The 16659-nt window shown below is 36.6% G+C and overlaps 1 protein-coding gene across 9 annotated transcripts in view; it reads left to right on the top strand.

The window, feature by feature from the left end:
• The window catches only part of LOC138304865 (membrane-associated guanylate kinase, WW and PDZ domain-containing protein 1-like), a 75195-nt gene that overhangs the window by 7897 nt on the left and 50639 nt on the right, over positions 1 to 16659 (top strand). For 5 of the 9 annotated variants that reach the window (XM_069245204.1, XM_069245207.1, XM_069245201.1 and 2 more), the window contains exons 4-7: positions 1981 to 2278; positions 10425 to 10507; positions 11479 to 11499; positions 12376 to 12399. In XM_069245204.1, the coding sequence (XP_069101305.1) occupies positions 1981 to 2278; positions 10425 to 10507; positions 11479 to 11499; positions 12376 to 12399 (426 nt within the window). The remainder of the gene's footprint in view (positions 1 to 1980; positions 2279 to 10424; positions 10508 to 11478; positions 11500 to 12375; positions 12400 to 16659) is intronic. The other 4 variants (XM_069245210.1, XM_069245205.1, XM_069245202.1 and 1 more) reach the window with 3 other exon arrangements.

Here is a 16659-nt window from a genome sequence, read left to right as displayed (position 1 = left end):
CAGGCATTTCAATGTGATGTGCTTTGCATGCATATTTTACTTATAAAATGTAAATGATTCTGGTTGTAATTATTAGTTGTTCTTGTGATTAAGGCATAAATAGTTTCGATGGAAGAAGTAAAAACTTCTTACTACAGTGTAATCATTACTGTACTTGGTTAGATATTAGATCAGAAAGTCTAGGTTCTGTATTGGTACATATAGGTCTTCATGAATATGTAAACGTTCTTCCTAATTATAATTTTACAACCGGTATGGATCAAAAATCTTAAAACGTATCTCTGAATGCAGAAATCTGCAATTAAATAGTTTTAAATTGAAATTGCAGTAATTTGGCAAACTATCCCCTAAATACAATTAATGTCTCATATATTTGTAAAAGTAATTTGTATATGGTATAGTACGTTTGTACTTCTGCTAGACAGTTATTGTTGATGTGCTGTTACCTGTAAGTTATTACCTGTATTATATGTATATAACGGAGAATGACAATAAAATATTTACTTATACAGCTGTTGTATATGAAGGTTCAAGTGTGTAAAATTTGTCCTCGTTTTTACGCTTCTGTGCACAAACTTGACCGAATCTGTATTTACAAATTTGTAGTTGTATTTGTTTCTCTGACTGGTGCTACACATGTTTGTAGCTGGCAGCCATACCTACACACTAAGGAAATATAATGAGGGAATATCTCTACTTTTTATCATGTGTATTGTGTCTTTAGACAAAAACAGACACAAGGAAAGCTAAGAGGTTCTGGGCTCTATAATTGTACAGTGGGACCATTTCTATTTAAGGACATGTAAATAAACAAGCCCATTGTAACTGATATTGTTAGTGTGAGGGGCCAACAGTATGTTATTATCCCCTAATGTCTAACAGAATGGCCACGTATGGTTATCTTCAGTTCTTTAACCCAAAAAATTTTTTTTTACCATTAAATAATACTTAATTTAAATTTTTTATGGAAACTGGTTTATATGAAATATCATTTTAATTTACAAACAATATGCAATGTATATTGAAATATTAAATATTTTGGTTAAGCATGATTTAAAAAGAAAAGTTGAGCTGTTATTGAAGCTAGATGTATGTTACGAGGTCCATGCAGGTGAATAGATCAGTCGTGTTTCGTTTGTTTTGCGTTGCATTATATGTACACAAAAAGATTTTTTTTAATTACCTTGTATGTCAGGGAAGATCCTAACTTCTATATCTGGTTCTCGTAGACAATTCTACCTGTACAGGTGTAACAACACAGTGCTAACTGTTGGTTATCTGCAGCTACCTGTACAAGTTGTGTTAAATGTATCCATGTTGTTAATTATCAGCTGCTTCTGGAACTTAGCTCTATGTGTGTCAAGGGGAACTTTCCCCTGTAAAAATCATGTCTGTGATGCTATTTTATGTCACAGGTAAGGCAGATTTTGCTCCGACATTGTTTCAGCATCGTGCATGTGTTATATATATAGCGTGCTGTATATAGATACTGTTTTTGATTTTGTTTCTTTTCGAGTCCTATTATTATATTTATTTATAGACAGAGATATATATGTTTAAGGAATTAAAAAAAAAATTGTTAATGCCCAGAAACTACTGTAAATGTGGAAATTTACGTCCGGGAAAATTTTCATTAATTTTGCGTCTGTTGATCATGAAAATTCCCCTTGTGCGTAATATTTTGTACCTGTATAACTTTTATTCTTAAAAGTATGAAATCAAGTCTACTGTGAAAATTACAAATTTCAAATTTAAGCACTCAGGAAAATATCCATGTTTACAGTAATTAACTGTATTGACTAATTAAATGGTATTACTATTACCTAGGAACATACTCAAACTAACTAATCAGAGATCGATGGAGGACTTGTGTGAGAATATCAGACTCCTTCAATACTCATTGTATACATGTATATTTATACCAAATATATTACCAGTAAATTAGAAATCAATTTAACAATTATTGTTAACATATTTCAGGAAATAACTATGGCACACCTAAACCCCCTAAAGATCCCACAGGACCAATTCGGAGATCTGGATCCATCGGTAATGCCGGTCTGGGGCAGTTCCCCTCTGATGGCAAACGGAAGCGTAATAGGAGTAACACAGACAATGGGTCATCAAAGTCATCACCTGTTCCATTTAGTGAAGAACCTCCTGGACCTACACATCGGAAAAAGTCCCTGGAAAAGGCTCACAGTTCTGGAGACCTTGGTCCGTTACCACCTAACTGGGAGATGGCTTACACAGAAGAAGGACACCCTTATTTCATAGAGTAAGTAGGGTACCATTTATCAGACCCAATAAGAGCCCAAAACGAAAAAGGAAAGCTTGGGAAAAATAACTGGGATGGTGGCCTAAGAAACGGAAAGAAAGGCACAAATCGAGTAAAAATAGCAAAAAACCTATATAATGCTGTTTTTTTTATTTTCATTGTGCATTTATTCAATATTTAAATAGCTTAAATTGATGCCTCTTAAATATGGAGGGGCTTTTATATGGACAATGGTGCTTATGTAATCAAATACAATATAGATTGTAAGCCTCAATTTCCCTACAAGTAATCCTTCCACTGATTACCCTAAAACAAATGTAAAACATGGCATATACATGTTGCACAAACTGATTATTTTGTGAACTTTAAAGTGTAACGTGATATCTGCACTGACCTTTAGATGTTCGACAGGAAGAAGCTACACTACGCTGTGACTGTTTATACCTGAACAGTTTTGATTTAATTTCCTACTGTCAAATTACACACGTTTGATGTCTCTCAGCTTTTGACTGCCTTATAACATTATCTATGGTCCTGACCAGAAAATCTGTGGTCAGGAATGAAGTAAGGAAACAGTATCCTCAATATTTCTGCCCTAGCTCTTATTGCTTATTGAATATTTCTTTGCCAACATAATCATTTTTAAAAAAACATTTCAAGAATAATAGAATGATTTTCTAGTATCAGTAATTTTCCAGTGATCTCTTGTTTTAAAAGAAAACATAATATTTCTTTGCCATAGGCAGAAACATATACCTATTTATATTTGTTTTTACATACAGAAACCTCTCTCTTGCATGTTTTGTACATTAATCATTTTATAAAAAAACATTTCAAGAATAATAGAATGATTTTCTAGTATCAGTAATTTTCCAGTGATCTCTTGTTTTAAAAGAAAACAGAAGGATTTTTTTTTAGGAAAAGAGAAGGCTGGGATGTATTTCAGAAATATATTGACACAAATTTTGAACTTATCTGTGGTGAAAATGTCAAGAGAATGAAGTCCACATCTGCTGTGTCCTTCATACTGTGATGATGAATGGTGTAATATTAGGAAAGTTGAGATAGGCTCTATTAGGTGTAATGAGTACACCACACATATCTATGGTAATGGATAAACTTTATCACATGTATATAGCTGGCCGTCTGATATTATGGTTAATCAGGCCCCAATTTGGCCTGTTGATTAGTGTGTTCCTGAGGGCCTCAGCTTATTCTGTCTCGTAGTAAGGTGTGTTCCACTGAATACTGATAGGTAGTATATGGTGGAATTTCCCTTTTTCTATGTCCAGCGCTGAATTTTCTGGAGAGTGGGATGGAGAACATGTAGTATTAGTCATGTCATTCCTGTCCAGTCCTTATTCTGTCCAGATCCGTTCCCATTATAATGTCCCTTCCCATTTCATCCCACTTTGATACTTGGAGGTATTGGGCATTCATATCCTACAGACATTTCTGTGTAAATCTCTGATGTGGGAGCCCTATAGTAATTATAATCAGTGTCCGTCTGACATCCAGAATAAGTTTCCAGAAAAATATGCAGATGGATTTGGATATCTACAGTGACCTCTATTAGGGGTCAAAATTTATAAGTTTGATTTCAATGAAAATGGGTATTTAGGAGTGTTGTGGATCACTATACATTTCTTTCAGCTAGCTATAGCTGGGGTCATGATCAGGTAATAGTGTGGGTGAGGTCCTTTTTTTTATGTGTCAGTTTGTAGTCGTTATATATTTTCTGAAATATCTTTATTTGAAAAGTCATTATTGTATAACAATTGATAGCTGTTCTTTCATAACAGCTTGCTTTGATCAAATAACCATTAAAAAAAACCATGATATACTCCCTAAGGAATATAAATCTGCTTAAACAAGACTACCCTTGTTGTTTTCAGAAAGAAATCATTGATGATGCTATCAGTATTTCATAAAGTGAAACATTTCTCGTGTTTGGTCTGAAAAGCTACCATATTGATTTGTATTAAGCCCAAGGTCAAAGTTCTGGAAAAGTAGTATTATTAGATTGCATTTTGGTCTGTGAATGATTCAGAAATAATAACTGTACACATATGTGACTAGAAAACCCCTACGGCTCGCATTTTACATCTGGCTGTAATTATGCCTTATTTTGTCTCTGTTAAGTCTCATGTACTTTCTCTATGAAATTTGCCTGAAACAATATTTTTATCCAGAACATTATGTCACGCAGTGTTGTGTGGGTTCTCAAACACTGTTTTATATAACACTTTCTCCCCAAGAACCGGCTGTGTGGTCACACCTTGTGATATATAGGTCTAAACTGGCTGTGTAGTCACACCTAGTGATATATATATGTCTAAACTGGCTGTGTAGTCACACCTTGTGATATATAGGTCTACACTGGCGTGTAGTCACAAACTAGTGATATATAGAGGTCTAAACTGGCTGTGTAGTCACACCTAGTGATATATAGGTCTAAACTGGCTGTGTAGTCACACCTAGTGATATATAGGTCTTAAATGGCTGTGTAGTCACAACTAGTGATATACAGGTCTAAACTGGCTGTGTAGTCACACCTAGTGTTATATAGGTCTAAACTGGCTGTGTAGTCACACCTAGTGATATAGAGGTCTAAACTGGCTGTGTAGTCACACCTAGTGATATATAGGTCTAAAATGGCTGTGTGTAGTCACAACTAGTGATGTAGAGGTCTAAAATGGCTGTGTAGTCACACCTAGTGATATATAGGTCTAAACTGGCTGTGTAGTCACACCTAGTGATATATAGGTCTAAACTGGCGGTGTAGTCACACCTTGTGATATAGAGGTCTAAACTGGCGGTGTAGTCACACCGTGTGATATATATAGGTCTAAACTGGCTGTGTAGTCACATTTAGTGATATATAGGTCTAAACTGGCTGTGTAGTCACACCTAGTGATATATATGTCTAAACTGGCTGTGTAGTCACACCTTGTGATATATAGGTCTACACTGGCGGTGTAGTCACAACTAGTGATATAGAGGTCTAAACTGGCTGTGTAGTCACACCTAGTGATATATAGGTCTAAACTGGCTGTGTAGTCACACCTAGTGATATATAGGTCTTAAATGGCTGTGTAGTCACAACTAGTGATATATAGGTCTAAAATGGCTGTGTAGTCACACCTAGTGATATATAGGTCTACACTGGCTGTGTAGTCACACCTAGTGATATATAGGTCTAAACTGGCGGTGTAGTCACACCTTGGTGTTGAGGTCAACTGGGTGTAGTCACACCTTGTGATATAGAGGTCTAAACTGTGCGGTGTAGTCACTGGCTGTGTAGTATATATAGTGATATATAGTCTAAACTGGCTGTGTAGTCACATTAAGTGATATATAGGTCTAAACTGGCTGTGTAGTCACACCTAGTGATATATAGGTCTAAAATGGCTGTGTAGTCACACCTTGTGATATAGAGGTCTAAACTGGCGGTGTAGTCACACCTTGTGATATATAGGTCTAAACTGGCTGTGTAGTCACATTTAGTGATATATAGGTCTAAACTGGCTGTGTAGTCACACCTAGTGATATATAGGTCTAAACTGGCTGTGTAGTCACACCTAGTGATATATAGGTCTAAACTGGCGGTGTAGTCACACCTTGTGATATATAGGTCTAAACTGGCTGTGTAGTCACACCTTGTGATATAGAGGTCTAAACTGGCGGTGTTAGTCACACCTTGTGATATATAGGTCTAAACTGGCTGTGTAGTCACATTTAGTGATATATAGGTCTAAACTGGCTGTGTAGTCACACCTAGTGATATATATGTCTAAACTGGCTGTGTAGTCACACCTAGTGATATATAGGTCTACACTGGCTGTGTAGTCACACCTAGTGATATATAGGTCTAAACTGGCGGTGTAGTCACACCTTGTGATATAGAGGTCTAAACTGGCGGTGTAGTCACACCTTGTGATATATAGGTCTAAACTGGCTGTGTAGTCACATTAAGTGATATATAGGTCTAAAATGGCTGTGTAGTCACACCTAGTGATATATAGGTCTAAAATGGCTGTGTAGTCACACCTAATGATATATAGGTCTAAACTGGCGGTGTAGTCACACCTTGTGATATATAGGTCTAAACTGGCTGTGTAGTCACATTTAGTGATATATAGGTCTAAACTGGCTGTGTAGTCACACCTTGTGATATATAGGTCTAAACTGGCTGTGTAGTCACACCTAGTGATATAGAGGTCTAAACTGGCTGTGTGTAGTCACACCTAGTGATATATAGGTCTAAACTGGCTGTGTAGTCACACCTAGTGATATATAGGTCTACACTGGCTGTGTAGTCACACCTAGTGATATATAGGTCTAAACTGGCGGTGTAGTCACACCTTGTGATATAGAGGTCTAAACTGGCGGTGTAGTCACACCTTGTGATATATAGGTCTAAACTGGCTGTGTAGTCACATTTAGTGATATATAGGTCTAAACTGGCTGTGTAGTCACACACCTAGTGATATATATATGTCTAAACTGGCTGTGTAGTCACACCTTGTGATATATAGGTCTACACTGGCGGTGTAGTCACAACTAGTGATATAGAGGTCTAAACTGGCTGTGTAGTCACACCTAGTAATATATAGGTCTAAAATGGCTGTGTAGTCACACCTAGTGATATATAGGTCTTAAACACTGGCTGTGTAGTCACACCTAGTGATATATAGGTCTAAACTGGCTGTGTAGTCACACCTTGTGATATATAGGTCTAAACTGGCTGTGTAGTCACACCTAGTGATATATAGGTCTAAACTGGCTGTGTAGTCACACCTTGTGATATAGAGGTCTAAACTGGCGGTGTAGTCACACCTTGTGATATATAGGTCTAAACTGGCTGTGTAGTCACATTTAGTGATATATAGGTCTAAACTGGCTGTGTAGTCACACCTAGTGATATAGAGGTCTAAACTGGCTGTGTAGTCACACATTTAGTGATATATAGGTCTAAAACTGGCTGTGTAGTCACACCTAATGATATATAGGTCTAAAACTGGCTGTGTAGTCACACCTTGTGATATATAGGTCTACACTGGCTGTGTAGTCACACCTAGTGATATATAGGTCTAAAATGGCTGTGTAGTCACACTAGTGATATAGAGGTCTAAACTGGCTGTGTAGTCACATCTAGTGATATATAGGTCTAAACTGGCTGTGTAGTCACAACTAGTGATATATAGGTCTAAAATGGCTGTGTAGTCACAACTAGTGATATAGAGGTCTAAACTGGCTGTGTAGTCACACCTAGTGATATAGAGGTCTGAACTGGCTGTGTAGTCACACCTAGTGATATAGAGGTCTAAACTGGCTGTGTAGTCACATCTAGTGATATATAGGTCTAAACTGGCTGTGTAGTCACAACTAGTGATATATAGGTCTAAAATGGCTATGTAGTCACAACTAGTGATATAGAGGTCTAAACTGGCTGTGAAGTCACACCTAGTGATATATAGGTCTTAAATGGCTGTGTAGTCACAACTAGTGATATAGAGGTCTAAAATGGCCCTGTAGTCACACCTAGTGATATAGAGGTCTAAAATGGCTGTGTAGTCACACCTAGTGATATATAGGTCTTAACTGGCTGTGTAGTCACACCTAGTGATATATAGGTCTAAACTGGCTGTGTAGTCACACCTAGTGATATATAGGTCTAAACTGGCTGTGTAGTCACACCTAGTGATATATAGGTCTAAACTGGCTGTGTAGTCACACCTAGTGATATATAGGTCTAAACTGGCTGTGTAGTCACACCTAGTGATATATAGGTCTAAACTGGCTGTGTAGTCACACCTAGTGATATATAGGTCTAAACTGGCTGTGTAGTCACACCTTGCGATATATTGGTCTAAACTGGCTGTGTAGTCACACCTAGTGATATATAGGTCTAAACTGGCTGTGTAGTCACAACTAGTGATATATAGGTCTAAACTGGCTGTGTAGTCACACCTAGTGATATAGAGGTCTAAACTGGCTGTGTAGTCACACCTAGTGATATATAGGTCTAAACTGGCTGTGTGCTCACACCTAGTGATATAGAGGTCTAAACTGGCTGTGTAGTCACACCTAGTGATATATAGGTCTAAACTGGCTGTGTAGTCACACCTAGTGATATATAGGTCTAAACTGGCTGTGTAGTCACACCTAGTGATATATAGGTCTAAACTGGCTGTGTAGTCACACCTAGTGATATATAGGTCTAAACTGGCTGTGTAGTCACACCTAGTGATATATAGGTCTAAACTGGCTGTGTAGTCACACCTAGTGATATATAGGTCTCACTCAAATTTGGGGATTACCGCCTGTAATCTGAATCAAAAACATACAAAATAAATCATTTCAAGAACTCTTTGAACTTTTATTTTAATGATGCAGAACATTTTTTTTTTACTTATATATGAGTAAATTCAAATTTGAAAAACATGAATCTGTTACCATGTTGATTTATAGTTATTGAGTTTATATTAGAATGATGATTCCATCATAACCAAACATTTAGCTAAAAGTTTCTTTATGTTTTCTCTAACTTATATTCTATCTATCTTAGTGGACCATTTTCACATATAATGCAGTAGACTATATATAGATGTGCAATATAATGAATGTAGATTTGATTCATTCATTCTTCCTTCATAATAAAACATAGCTTACTATGTGTAGAACACATATGTTTTAGTGAATAGTAACAAGGGTTGGCCTATAAACAGATACTGTCCTGGTAGCTGATCTATATAACAGATGTGTGAGTTCCCTTGGGAAACAGTAACTAATGTGTTACACCACCAACACATCATTACTCGGAGAAATTAGAAAATATTCAAAAGAAACCAACTGTTTCCAAATGTTTTAAGAGAAAAGTATTTAGATTTTCAGAAAGTTGGTGTTTAAGCTATCTTATTACAACCTCTTTTTATTTTTTTTTACATTTCTCTACAACTTGCTCTCTCCATCATTTTGACTTTTTCAGCATTTCCTTTAGTTTTCAGTATTTGAGCCACCTTTATAGGCCTTCTGTTATTTACTTCATTGTTGGCCCCCAGCTGTGATTCAGTCAGTTTGTATACACACTGTGTGAAGGTTTCACTCCAAAACACCAAGGATAAGTATAAATGTTGAATATGATATTCTGTGAGGCCACCGTTTGGATTAGGTCAGATAAAATTGGATTTGACATTCGGAGCCATTTCATTGTGTTATACTAGATTAGATTTGAATGGTGGATCTCACACACGGCAATGAAGGCTGCTGTTATGGTGCTAGATTAAGTAGCAATGCTGACCATTTCACACAGTACTGAGATTAACATTAATAATTTAAACATGAGCAGATTTCATTGTAAATATACCCTCTTTAACAATTACATTTAAGATACTCCTTTACTGACTTTCATTATACATGTATATTGCTGTCACTACAATTTATGGATTTTTACACCTCTCATTATTGAGTAAACTGGTGGGAAAAAAACTGAACAAGTTGAAGAAGTGAAAATTGGTTTCTGATAATTCACCTTGATGTTTGGTATTGGCAGCTGCCATCCCTTATGTTGGTAACACTTACATTTTCACTTTATATAATACTACATATTCAATCCTAGAAACACCCATATCCCTATAATTGCATCCATTAAGTTTTTAGTAACTTATCAAAATCACTGCTGCTGGTAACGAAATAAAATGCAGGAGTTATTAAAATATTCAATGTATGTAATGCAATCAAAAACTAGATCTCCATATGAAAGTTTAATAATAATCATTTGCGGTATTGAAATTGTGTACTGTCTTCACTTGTAATTAGCTAGTTATGTCAATACAAAGAACCATGGAACTGTAGAGCCACTTTAAACTCTTCATACTATTCAGATACATAGAATCATGGGTTATAATTTCTTTGGTTGGGCAAAGAAACATAGAAAGCAAATACAATAGATAGAGTAATTCTAATGGATCAATAACCCTGCTTATTTGACACTATACGTTATGATGATAATATAATGATAATGCATTATACAAACTAAAGAATTATTTCTGTTAATTTGGAAATGTGATATGTTTATGTTGTTACAGGCCTTTTAGACATTTTCTAATGCTGTAACATGTGTGATTTTATTTCTGTTTAACAGTCATGAGACAGAGAATACCCACTGGTTGGACCCGAGGTTAGCCCATCTACAGAAACAGTCGGCCAAGGAATGTTCAGATAATGGTAAGTACAGACCGCTAACATGACAAGCTAGGGGTGTCTTTCTTTGCTAGTATAGAAAATCTATCTGTATAGGGAAAACAATAGGAGTTAGACAAGCTAAATGTTTTACTAATTGACATGCTCAATAATTCACCTGCTCTGCAGCTGTACACAAGTTGTTTCCCTTTGTTTTTTTCTTCTTTCTAATTTGTTTTGAATTTGTTGGTGTTCACTGTAGTATATTTGATCATTCATTGTGTTTGTTGGGAAAGACCATTTTATAGGCCTGCTAGAGATGTGTAATATAGGATGTCTTACACGATATACCAATTTATCACATAACTGGCCCGTAGAGACATGTCATTCGGCCATGTCATAAATATCGTAAGACACGTGTGTAATAACACTATTATGATGTCACATATAGATTTGACATCATAATATATATATGACATCGCATGATTGTTTCAGTAGACGGAAACAAGCCGAACCGGATTTCTACTGTTTTATATACAGAAGAAAATTTGAAGTTTTGCTTATATTTCTATTCAAAAGTTATGTGATAAATAGAATCTTACACTCATGACTATGAGATAAGTAATTTATCAAACTTGTTAAATAATTTAATATGCCATGAGCCTTAATATCAAATTGTTGAACTCTTTTGATAAATTCGATATCACATAGTCACTCATGTAAGATCCCCTATATCAGACATTATACTGACAATGATCATGATGAAGTAATCAGGTTTGGCAAAACAAAGTATTAACATATTAATCGCATTTTACCTAAACAAAATAAATCATTAACATATCTATAACTGTAAATTGTGATCTGTTCTGAAAAAACCTGGAACAAGGGAGACAACTTCTCCTTACCTATGAGTTTCTTTAAATTTTTCCAACCTATCCAAGTGTGTTATAAGGGAGGTAACTCTGTTTGTCTTGTCTGTTTCTTGGCCCTGACATCTGTCTTTTCTCCCCCATTAGGCCAGTCGACTGACACGGAAGGTAAGGGGCATGGATTTAAAATGGCAACCAGAGACAGAATCTTATTTTTCATTTTTTTTCTTTATATCTTTATTCATAGTTGTTTTTGTAGTTGCTCAGGGGTTTCATTGGTTCATGACTATTTTCCAGTGTCCAGTTTCAATTTAATTTCCTAAAGATTAAAAAAAAAAAAAATTCCAGATAAACCTGTGTATCAAGATTCAGTTCAACTGGATTTTGACTTTTTGAAAAGAAAATCTTTTTGATAAGATGAAACCCTTGATGATTCTAGTTTATCTTAGTTTCCGCATGGCTTTTCAAATTTGCACATTCTCACATGTGCTTTTTTACGGAACAGAAACAAGATTTCTCTTTCTGTCAGGCCATTTTCTACTCCTGATATCACTGAAGTAGGGTAAATATTGTAAATCACCTTTGTCCCTATATATATGTGTGTTGTAATAGATCTATATCTCGTAACTTATAATGCTGTATTTTACCAGCGAATTACAAATTGTAATTTATTCAACTGGACATATATCTTACTCAGTCTGCTATATATATATATATAGAAAACAATATATCACTTACATGTTATTCCTAAATGTTATTTATGGGAATACAGTCTTTACATTTACTTCACTATGAGAAATATATGATTAAAAACAAAAAATATACAGTATGATTGACAGGGCAAAATGAAGCTAGGAAGAGATTTTAATTCCAGGAAAATTGACATTGGATTATTTAAAGCAAGAAAAACTCGCATTAAAAGAAACATTTATCATCTTTTGTTGAAAGCCACGATAGAAGAGATATTCATAGAAAGAAGTACTATATTATTTCACACATATAGCCGTCTAATTAACCATACAATTATGAATTGATTCATTTCAGTGATACCAACCATTCGAGTTATAGGTGAATATCTTCTCTTAAAATAAACGCACATCAGCAATTTGCTCAGAATGAATAGACAACTCCTATATGCAGAATCAAGTACAATATAAAAATGTTAATCAGATATTTGATACAATATGCTAGTCTCACTTTCTACCTACAAATCTTGGCACCATCCATTGTTGTTTTGTGTTGTATCATTTAATCTTTTATTCATTTCATTTATGCTTTTATTCATAACTTTATATTTCTGCATTAAATATGCTGTTTTCTTCATTTTTCGTTATCAAGGGTCTTGATCTTCATGTAATCTAATGAAAGCTACAAGTTTATATCCTAATTAATTCTGTTCATTAAACTGTATGTTTCTTCATCTTTGTTCACTTTTAACAGTGACCAGTAAAATTCTTGTTGTACATTATAAATTAAATGTACGCAGCTACCTGATGTTATATTTGTAGATTTAAATTCATTAATACACAAACCTATTTTCACAGTCCCATCACATCTTCACATGGAGTTCATTGTGTACACCATTATTTTTCCATCAGCTTTCCGGCTATGCTATATCCAGATCTTTATATACTATCGTACCAGAACCAGAAATGCATACTATAATCTGCTTTTTATTACTAAAATATGTTCATATCTCTGACTCTATAACCAAATTGATGTTTATACTATGTCAATGAAGTTATTGTATGAACCAATAAGGTTTATTAATTGATTTAAATGTGACAAACAGCAGTAGACTAAGGTGAGGATTGATAGCAATGGTTAAGGTGGTGCAACTCATTCACTCCTGAATTTTAATAATGGACTGGTCTAGTCTTTGATTTAGAAGAGCCTAAATGTGTTTCTAGGGGTGAATGATTGAATCTTTCCTGACAAGTAAACTGATGTAATGTTACTGTTTAGTTTGTAGTACTAATAGTTTATCAGTGTAAATTCTGTACTCTCCTTCCTTCTGGTTTACTGATATCCCCAGTACCTTATAACTGTACTCTCCTTCCTTCTGGTTTACTGATATCCCCAGTACCTTATAACTGTACTCTCCTTCCTTCTGGTTTACTGATATCCCCAGTACCCTATTACTGTACTCTCCTTCCTTCTGGTTTACTGATATCCCCCAGTACCTTATAACTGTACTCTCCTTCCTTCTGGTTTACTGATATCCCCAGTACCTTATAACTGTACTCTCCTTCCTTCTGGTTTACTGATATCCCCAGTACCCTATTACTGTACTCTCCTTCCTTCTGGTTTACTGATATCCCCAGTACCCTATTACTGTACTCTCCTTCCTTCTGGTTTACTGATATCCCCAGTACCCTATATACTGTACTCTCCTTCCTTCTGGTTTACTGATATCCCCAGTACCCTATTACTGTACTCTCCTTCCTTCTGGTTTACTGATATCCCCAGTACCCTATTACTGTACTCTCCTTCCTTCTGGTTTACTGATATCCCCAGTACCTTATAACTGTACTCTCCTTCCTTCTGGTTTACTGATATCCCCAGTACCCTATTACTGTACTCTCCTTCCTTCTGGTTTACTGATATCCCCAGTACCCTATTACTGTACTCTCCTTCCTTCTGGTTTACTGATATCCCCAGTACCTTATAACTGTACTCTCCTTCCTTCTGGTTTACTGATATCCCCAGTACCTTATAACTGTACTCTCCTTCCTTCTGGTTTACTGATATCCCCAGTACCTTATAACTGTACTCTCCTTCCTTCTGGTTTACTGATATCCCCAGTACCCTATTACTGTACTCTCCTTCCTTCTGGTTTACTGATATCCCCAGTACCCTATTACTGTACTCTCCTTCCTTCTGGTTTACTGATATCCCCAGTACCCTTATTACTGTACTCTCCTTCCTTCTGGTTTACTGATATCCCCAGTACCTTATAACTGTACTCTCCTTCCTTCTGGTTTACTGATATCCCCAGTACCTTATAACTGTACTCTCCTTCCTTCTGGTTTACTGATATCCCCAGTACCCTATTACTGTACTCTCCTTCCTTCTGGTTTACTGATATCCCCAGTACCCTATTACTGTACTCTCCTTCCTTCTGGTTTACTGATATCCCCAGTACCCTATAACTGTACTCTCCTTCCTTCTGGTTTACTGATATCCCCAGTACCTTATAACTGTACTCTCCTTCCTTCTGGTTTACTGATATCCCCAGTACCTTATAACTGTACTCTCCTTCCTTCTGGTTTACTGATATCCCCAGTACCCTATTACTGTACTCTCCTTCCTTCTGGTTTACTGATATCCCCAGTACCTTATAACTGTACTCTCCTTCCTTCTGGTTTACTGATATCCCCAGTACCTTATTACTGTACTCTCCTTCCTTCTGGTTTACTGATATCCCCAGTACCTTATAACTGTACTCTCCTTCCTTCTGGTTTACTGATATCCCCAGTACCCTATTACTGTACTCTCCTTCCTTCTGGTTTACTGATATCCCCAGTACCCTATTACTGTACTCTCCTTCCTTCTGGTTTACTGATATCCCCAGTACCTTATAACTGTACTCTCCTTCCTTCTGGTTTACTGATATCCCCAGTACCTTATAACTGTACTCTCCTTCCTTCTGGTTTACTGATATCCCCAGTACCTTATAACTGTACTCTCCTTCCTTCTGGTTTACTGATATCCCCAGTACCCTATTACTGTACTCTCCTTCCTTCTGGTTTACTGATATCCCCAGTACCCTATAACTGTACTCTCCTTCCTTCTGGTTTACTGATATCCCCAGTACCTTATAACTGTACTCTCCTTCCTTCTGGTTTACTGATATCCCCAGTACCCTATTACTGTACTCTCCTTCCTTCTGGTTTACTGATATCCCCAGTACCCTATTAACTGTACTCTCCTTCCTTCTGGTTTACTGATATCCCCAGTACCCTATTACTGTACTCTCCTTCCTTCTGGTTTACTGATATCCCCAGTACCTTATAACTGTACTCTCCTTCCTTCTGGTTTACTGATATCCCCAGTACCTTATAACTGTACTCTCCTTCCTTCTGGTTTACTGATATCCCCAGTACCTTATAACTGTACTCTCCTTCCTTCTGGTTTACTGATATCCCCAGTACCCTATTACTGTACTCTCCTTCCTTCTGGTTTACTGATATCCCCAGTACCTTATAACTGTACTCTCCTTCCTTCTGGTTTACTGATATCCCCAGTACCTTATAACTGTACTCTCCTTCCTTCTGGTTTACTGATATCCCCAGTACCCTATTACTGTACTCTCCTTCCTTCTGGTTTACTGATATCCCCAGTACCTTATTACTGTACTCTCCTTCCTTCTGGTTTACTGATATCCCCAGTACCTTATTACTGTACTCTCCTTCCTTCTGGTTTACTGATATCCCCAGTACCTTATTACTGTACTCTCCTTCCTTCTGGTTTACTGATATCCCCAGTACCCTATTACTGTACTCTCCTTCCTTCTGGTTTACTGATATCCCCAGTACCCTATTACTGTACTCTCCTTCCTTCTGGTTTACTGATATCCCCAGTACCCTATTACTGTACTCTCCTTCCTTCTGGTTTACTGATATCCCCAGTACCTTATAACTGTACTCTCCTTCCTTCTGGTTTACTGATATCCCCAGTACCCTATTACTGTACTCTCCTTCCTTCTGGTTTACTGATATCCCCAGTACCCTATTACTGTACTCTCCTTCCTTCTGGTTTACTGATATCCCCAGTACCCTATTACTGTACTCTCCTTCCTTCTGGTTTACTGATATCCCCAGTACCTTATTACTGTACTCTCCTTCCTTCTGGTTTACTGATATCCCCAGTACCCTATTACTGTACTCTCCTTCCTTCTGGTTTACTGATATCCCCAGTACCCTATTACTGTACTCTCCTTCCTTCTGGTTTACTGATATCCCCAGTACCCTATTACTGTACTCTCCTTCCTTCTGGTTTACTGATATCCCCAGTACCCTATTACTGTACTCTCCTTCCTTCTGGTTTACTGATATCCCCAGTACCCTATTACTGTACTCTCCTTCCTTCTGGTTTACTGATATCCCCAGTACCCTATTACTGTACTCTCCTTCCTTCTGGTTTACTGATATCCCCAGTACCCTATTACTGTACTCTCCTTCCTTCTGGTTTACTGATATCCCCAGTACCTTATTACTGTACTCTCCTTCCTTCTGGTTTACTGATATCCCCAGTACCTTATTACTGTACTCTCCTTCATTCTGGTTTACTGATATCCCCAGTACCTTATAACTGTACTCTCCTTCC

The sequence above is a fragment of the Argopecten irradians genome, chromosome 12, assembly GCF_041381155.1.
Source record: "Argopecten irradians isolate NY chromosome 12, Ai_NY, whole genome shotgun sequence".
Classification (NCBI taxonomy): Eukaryota; Metazoa; Mollusca; class Bivalvia; order Pectinida; family Pectinidae; genus Argopecten; species Argopecten irradians.
Note: the sequence above shows the minus strand (reverse complement) of the source record. Positions and strands in the feature narration are given on the sequence as shown.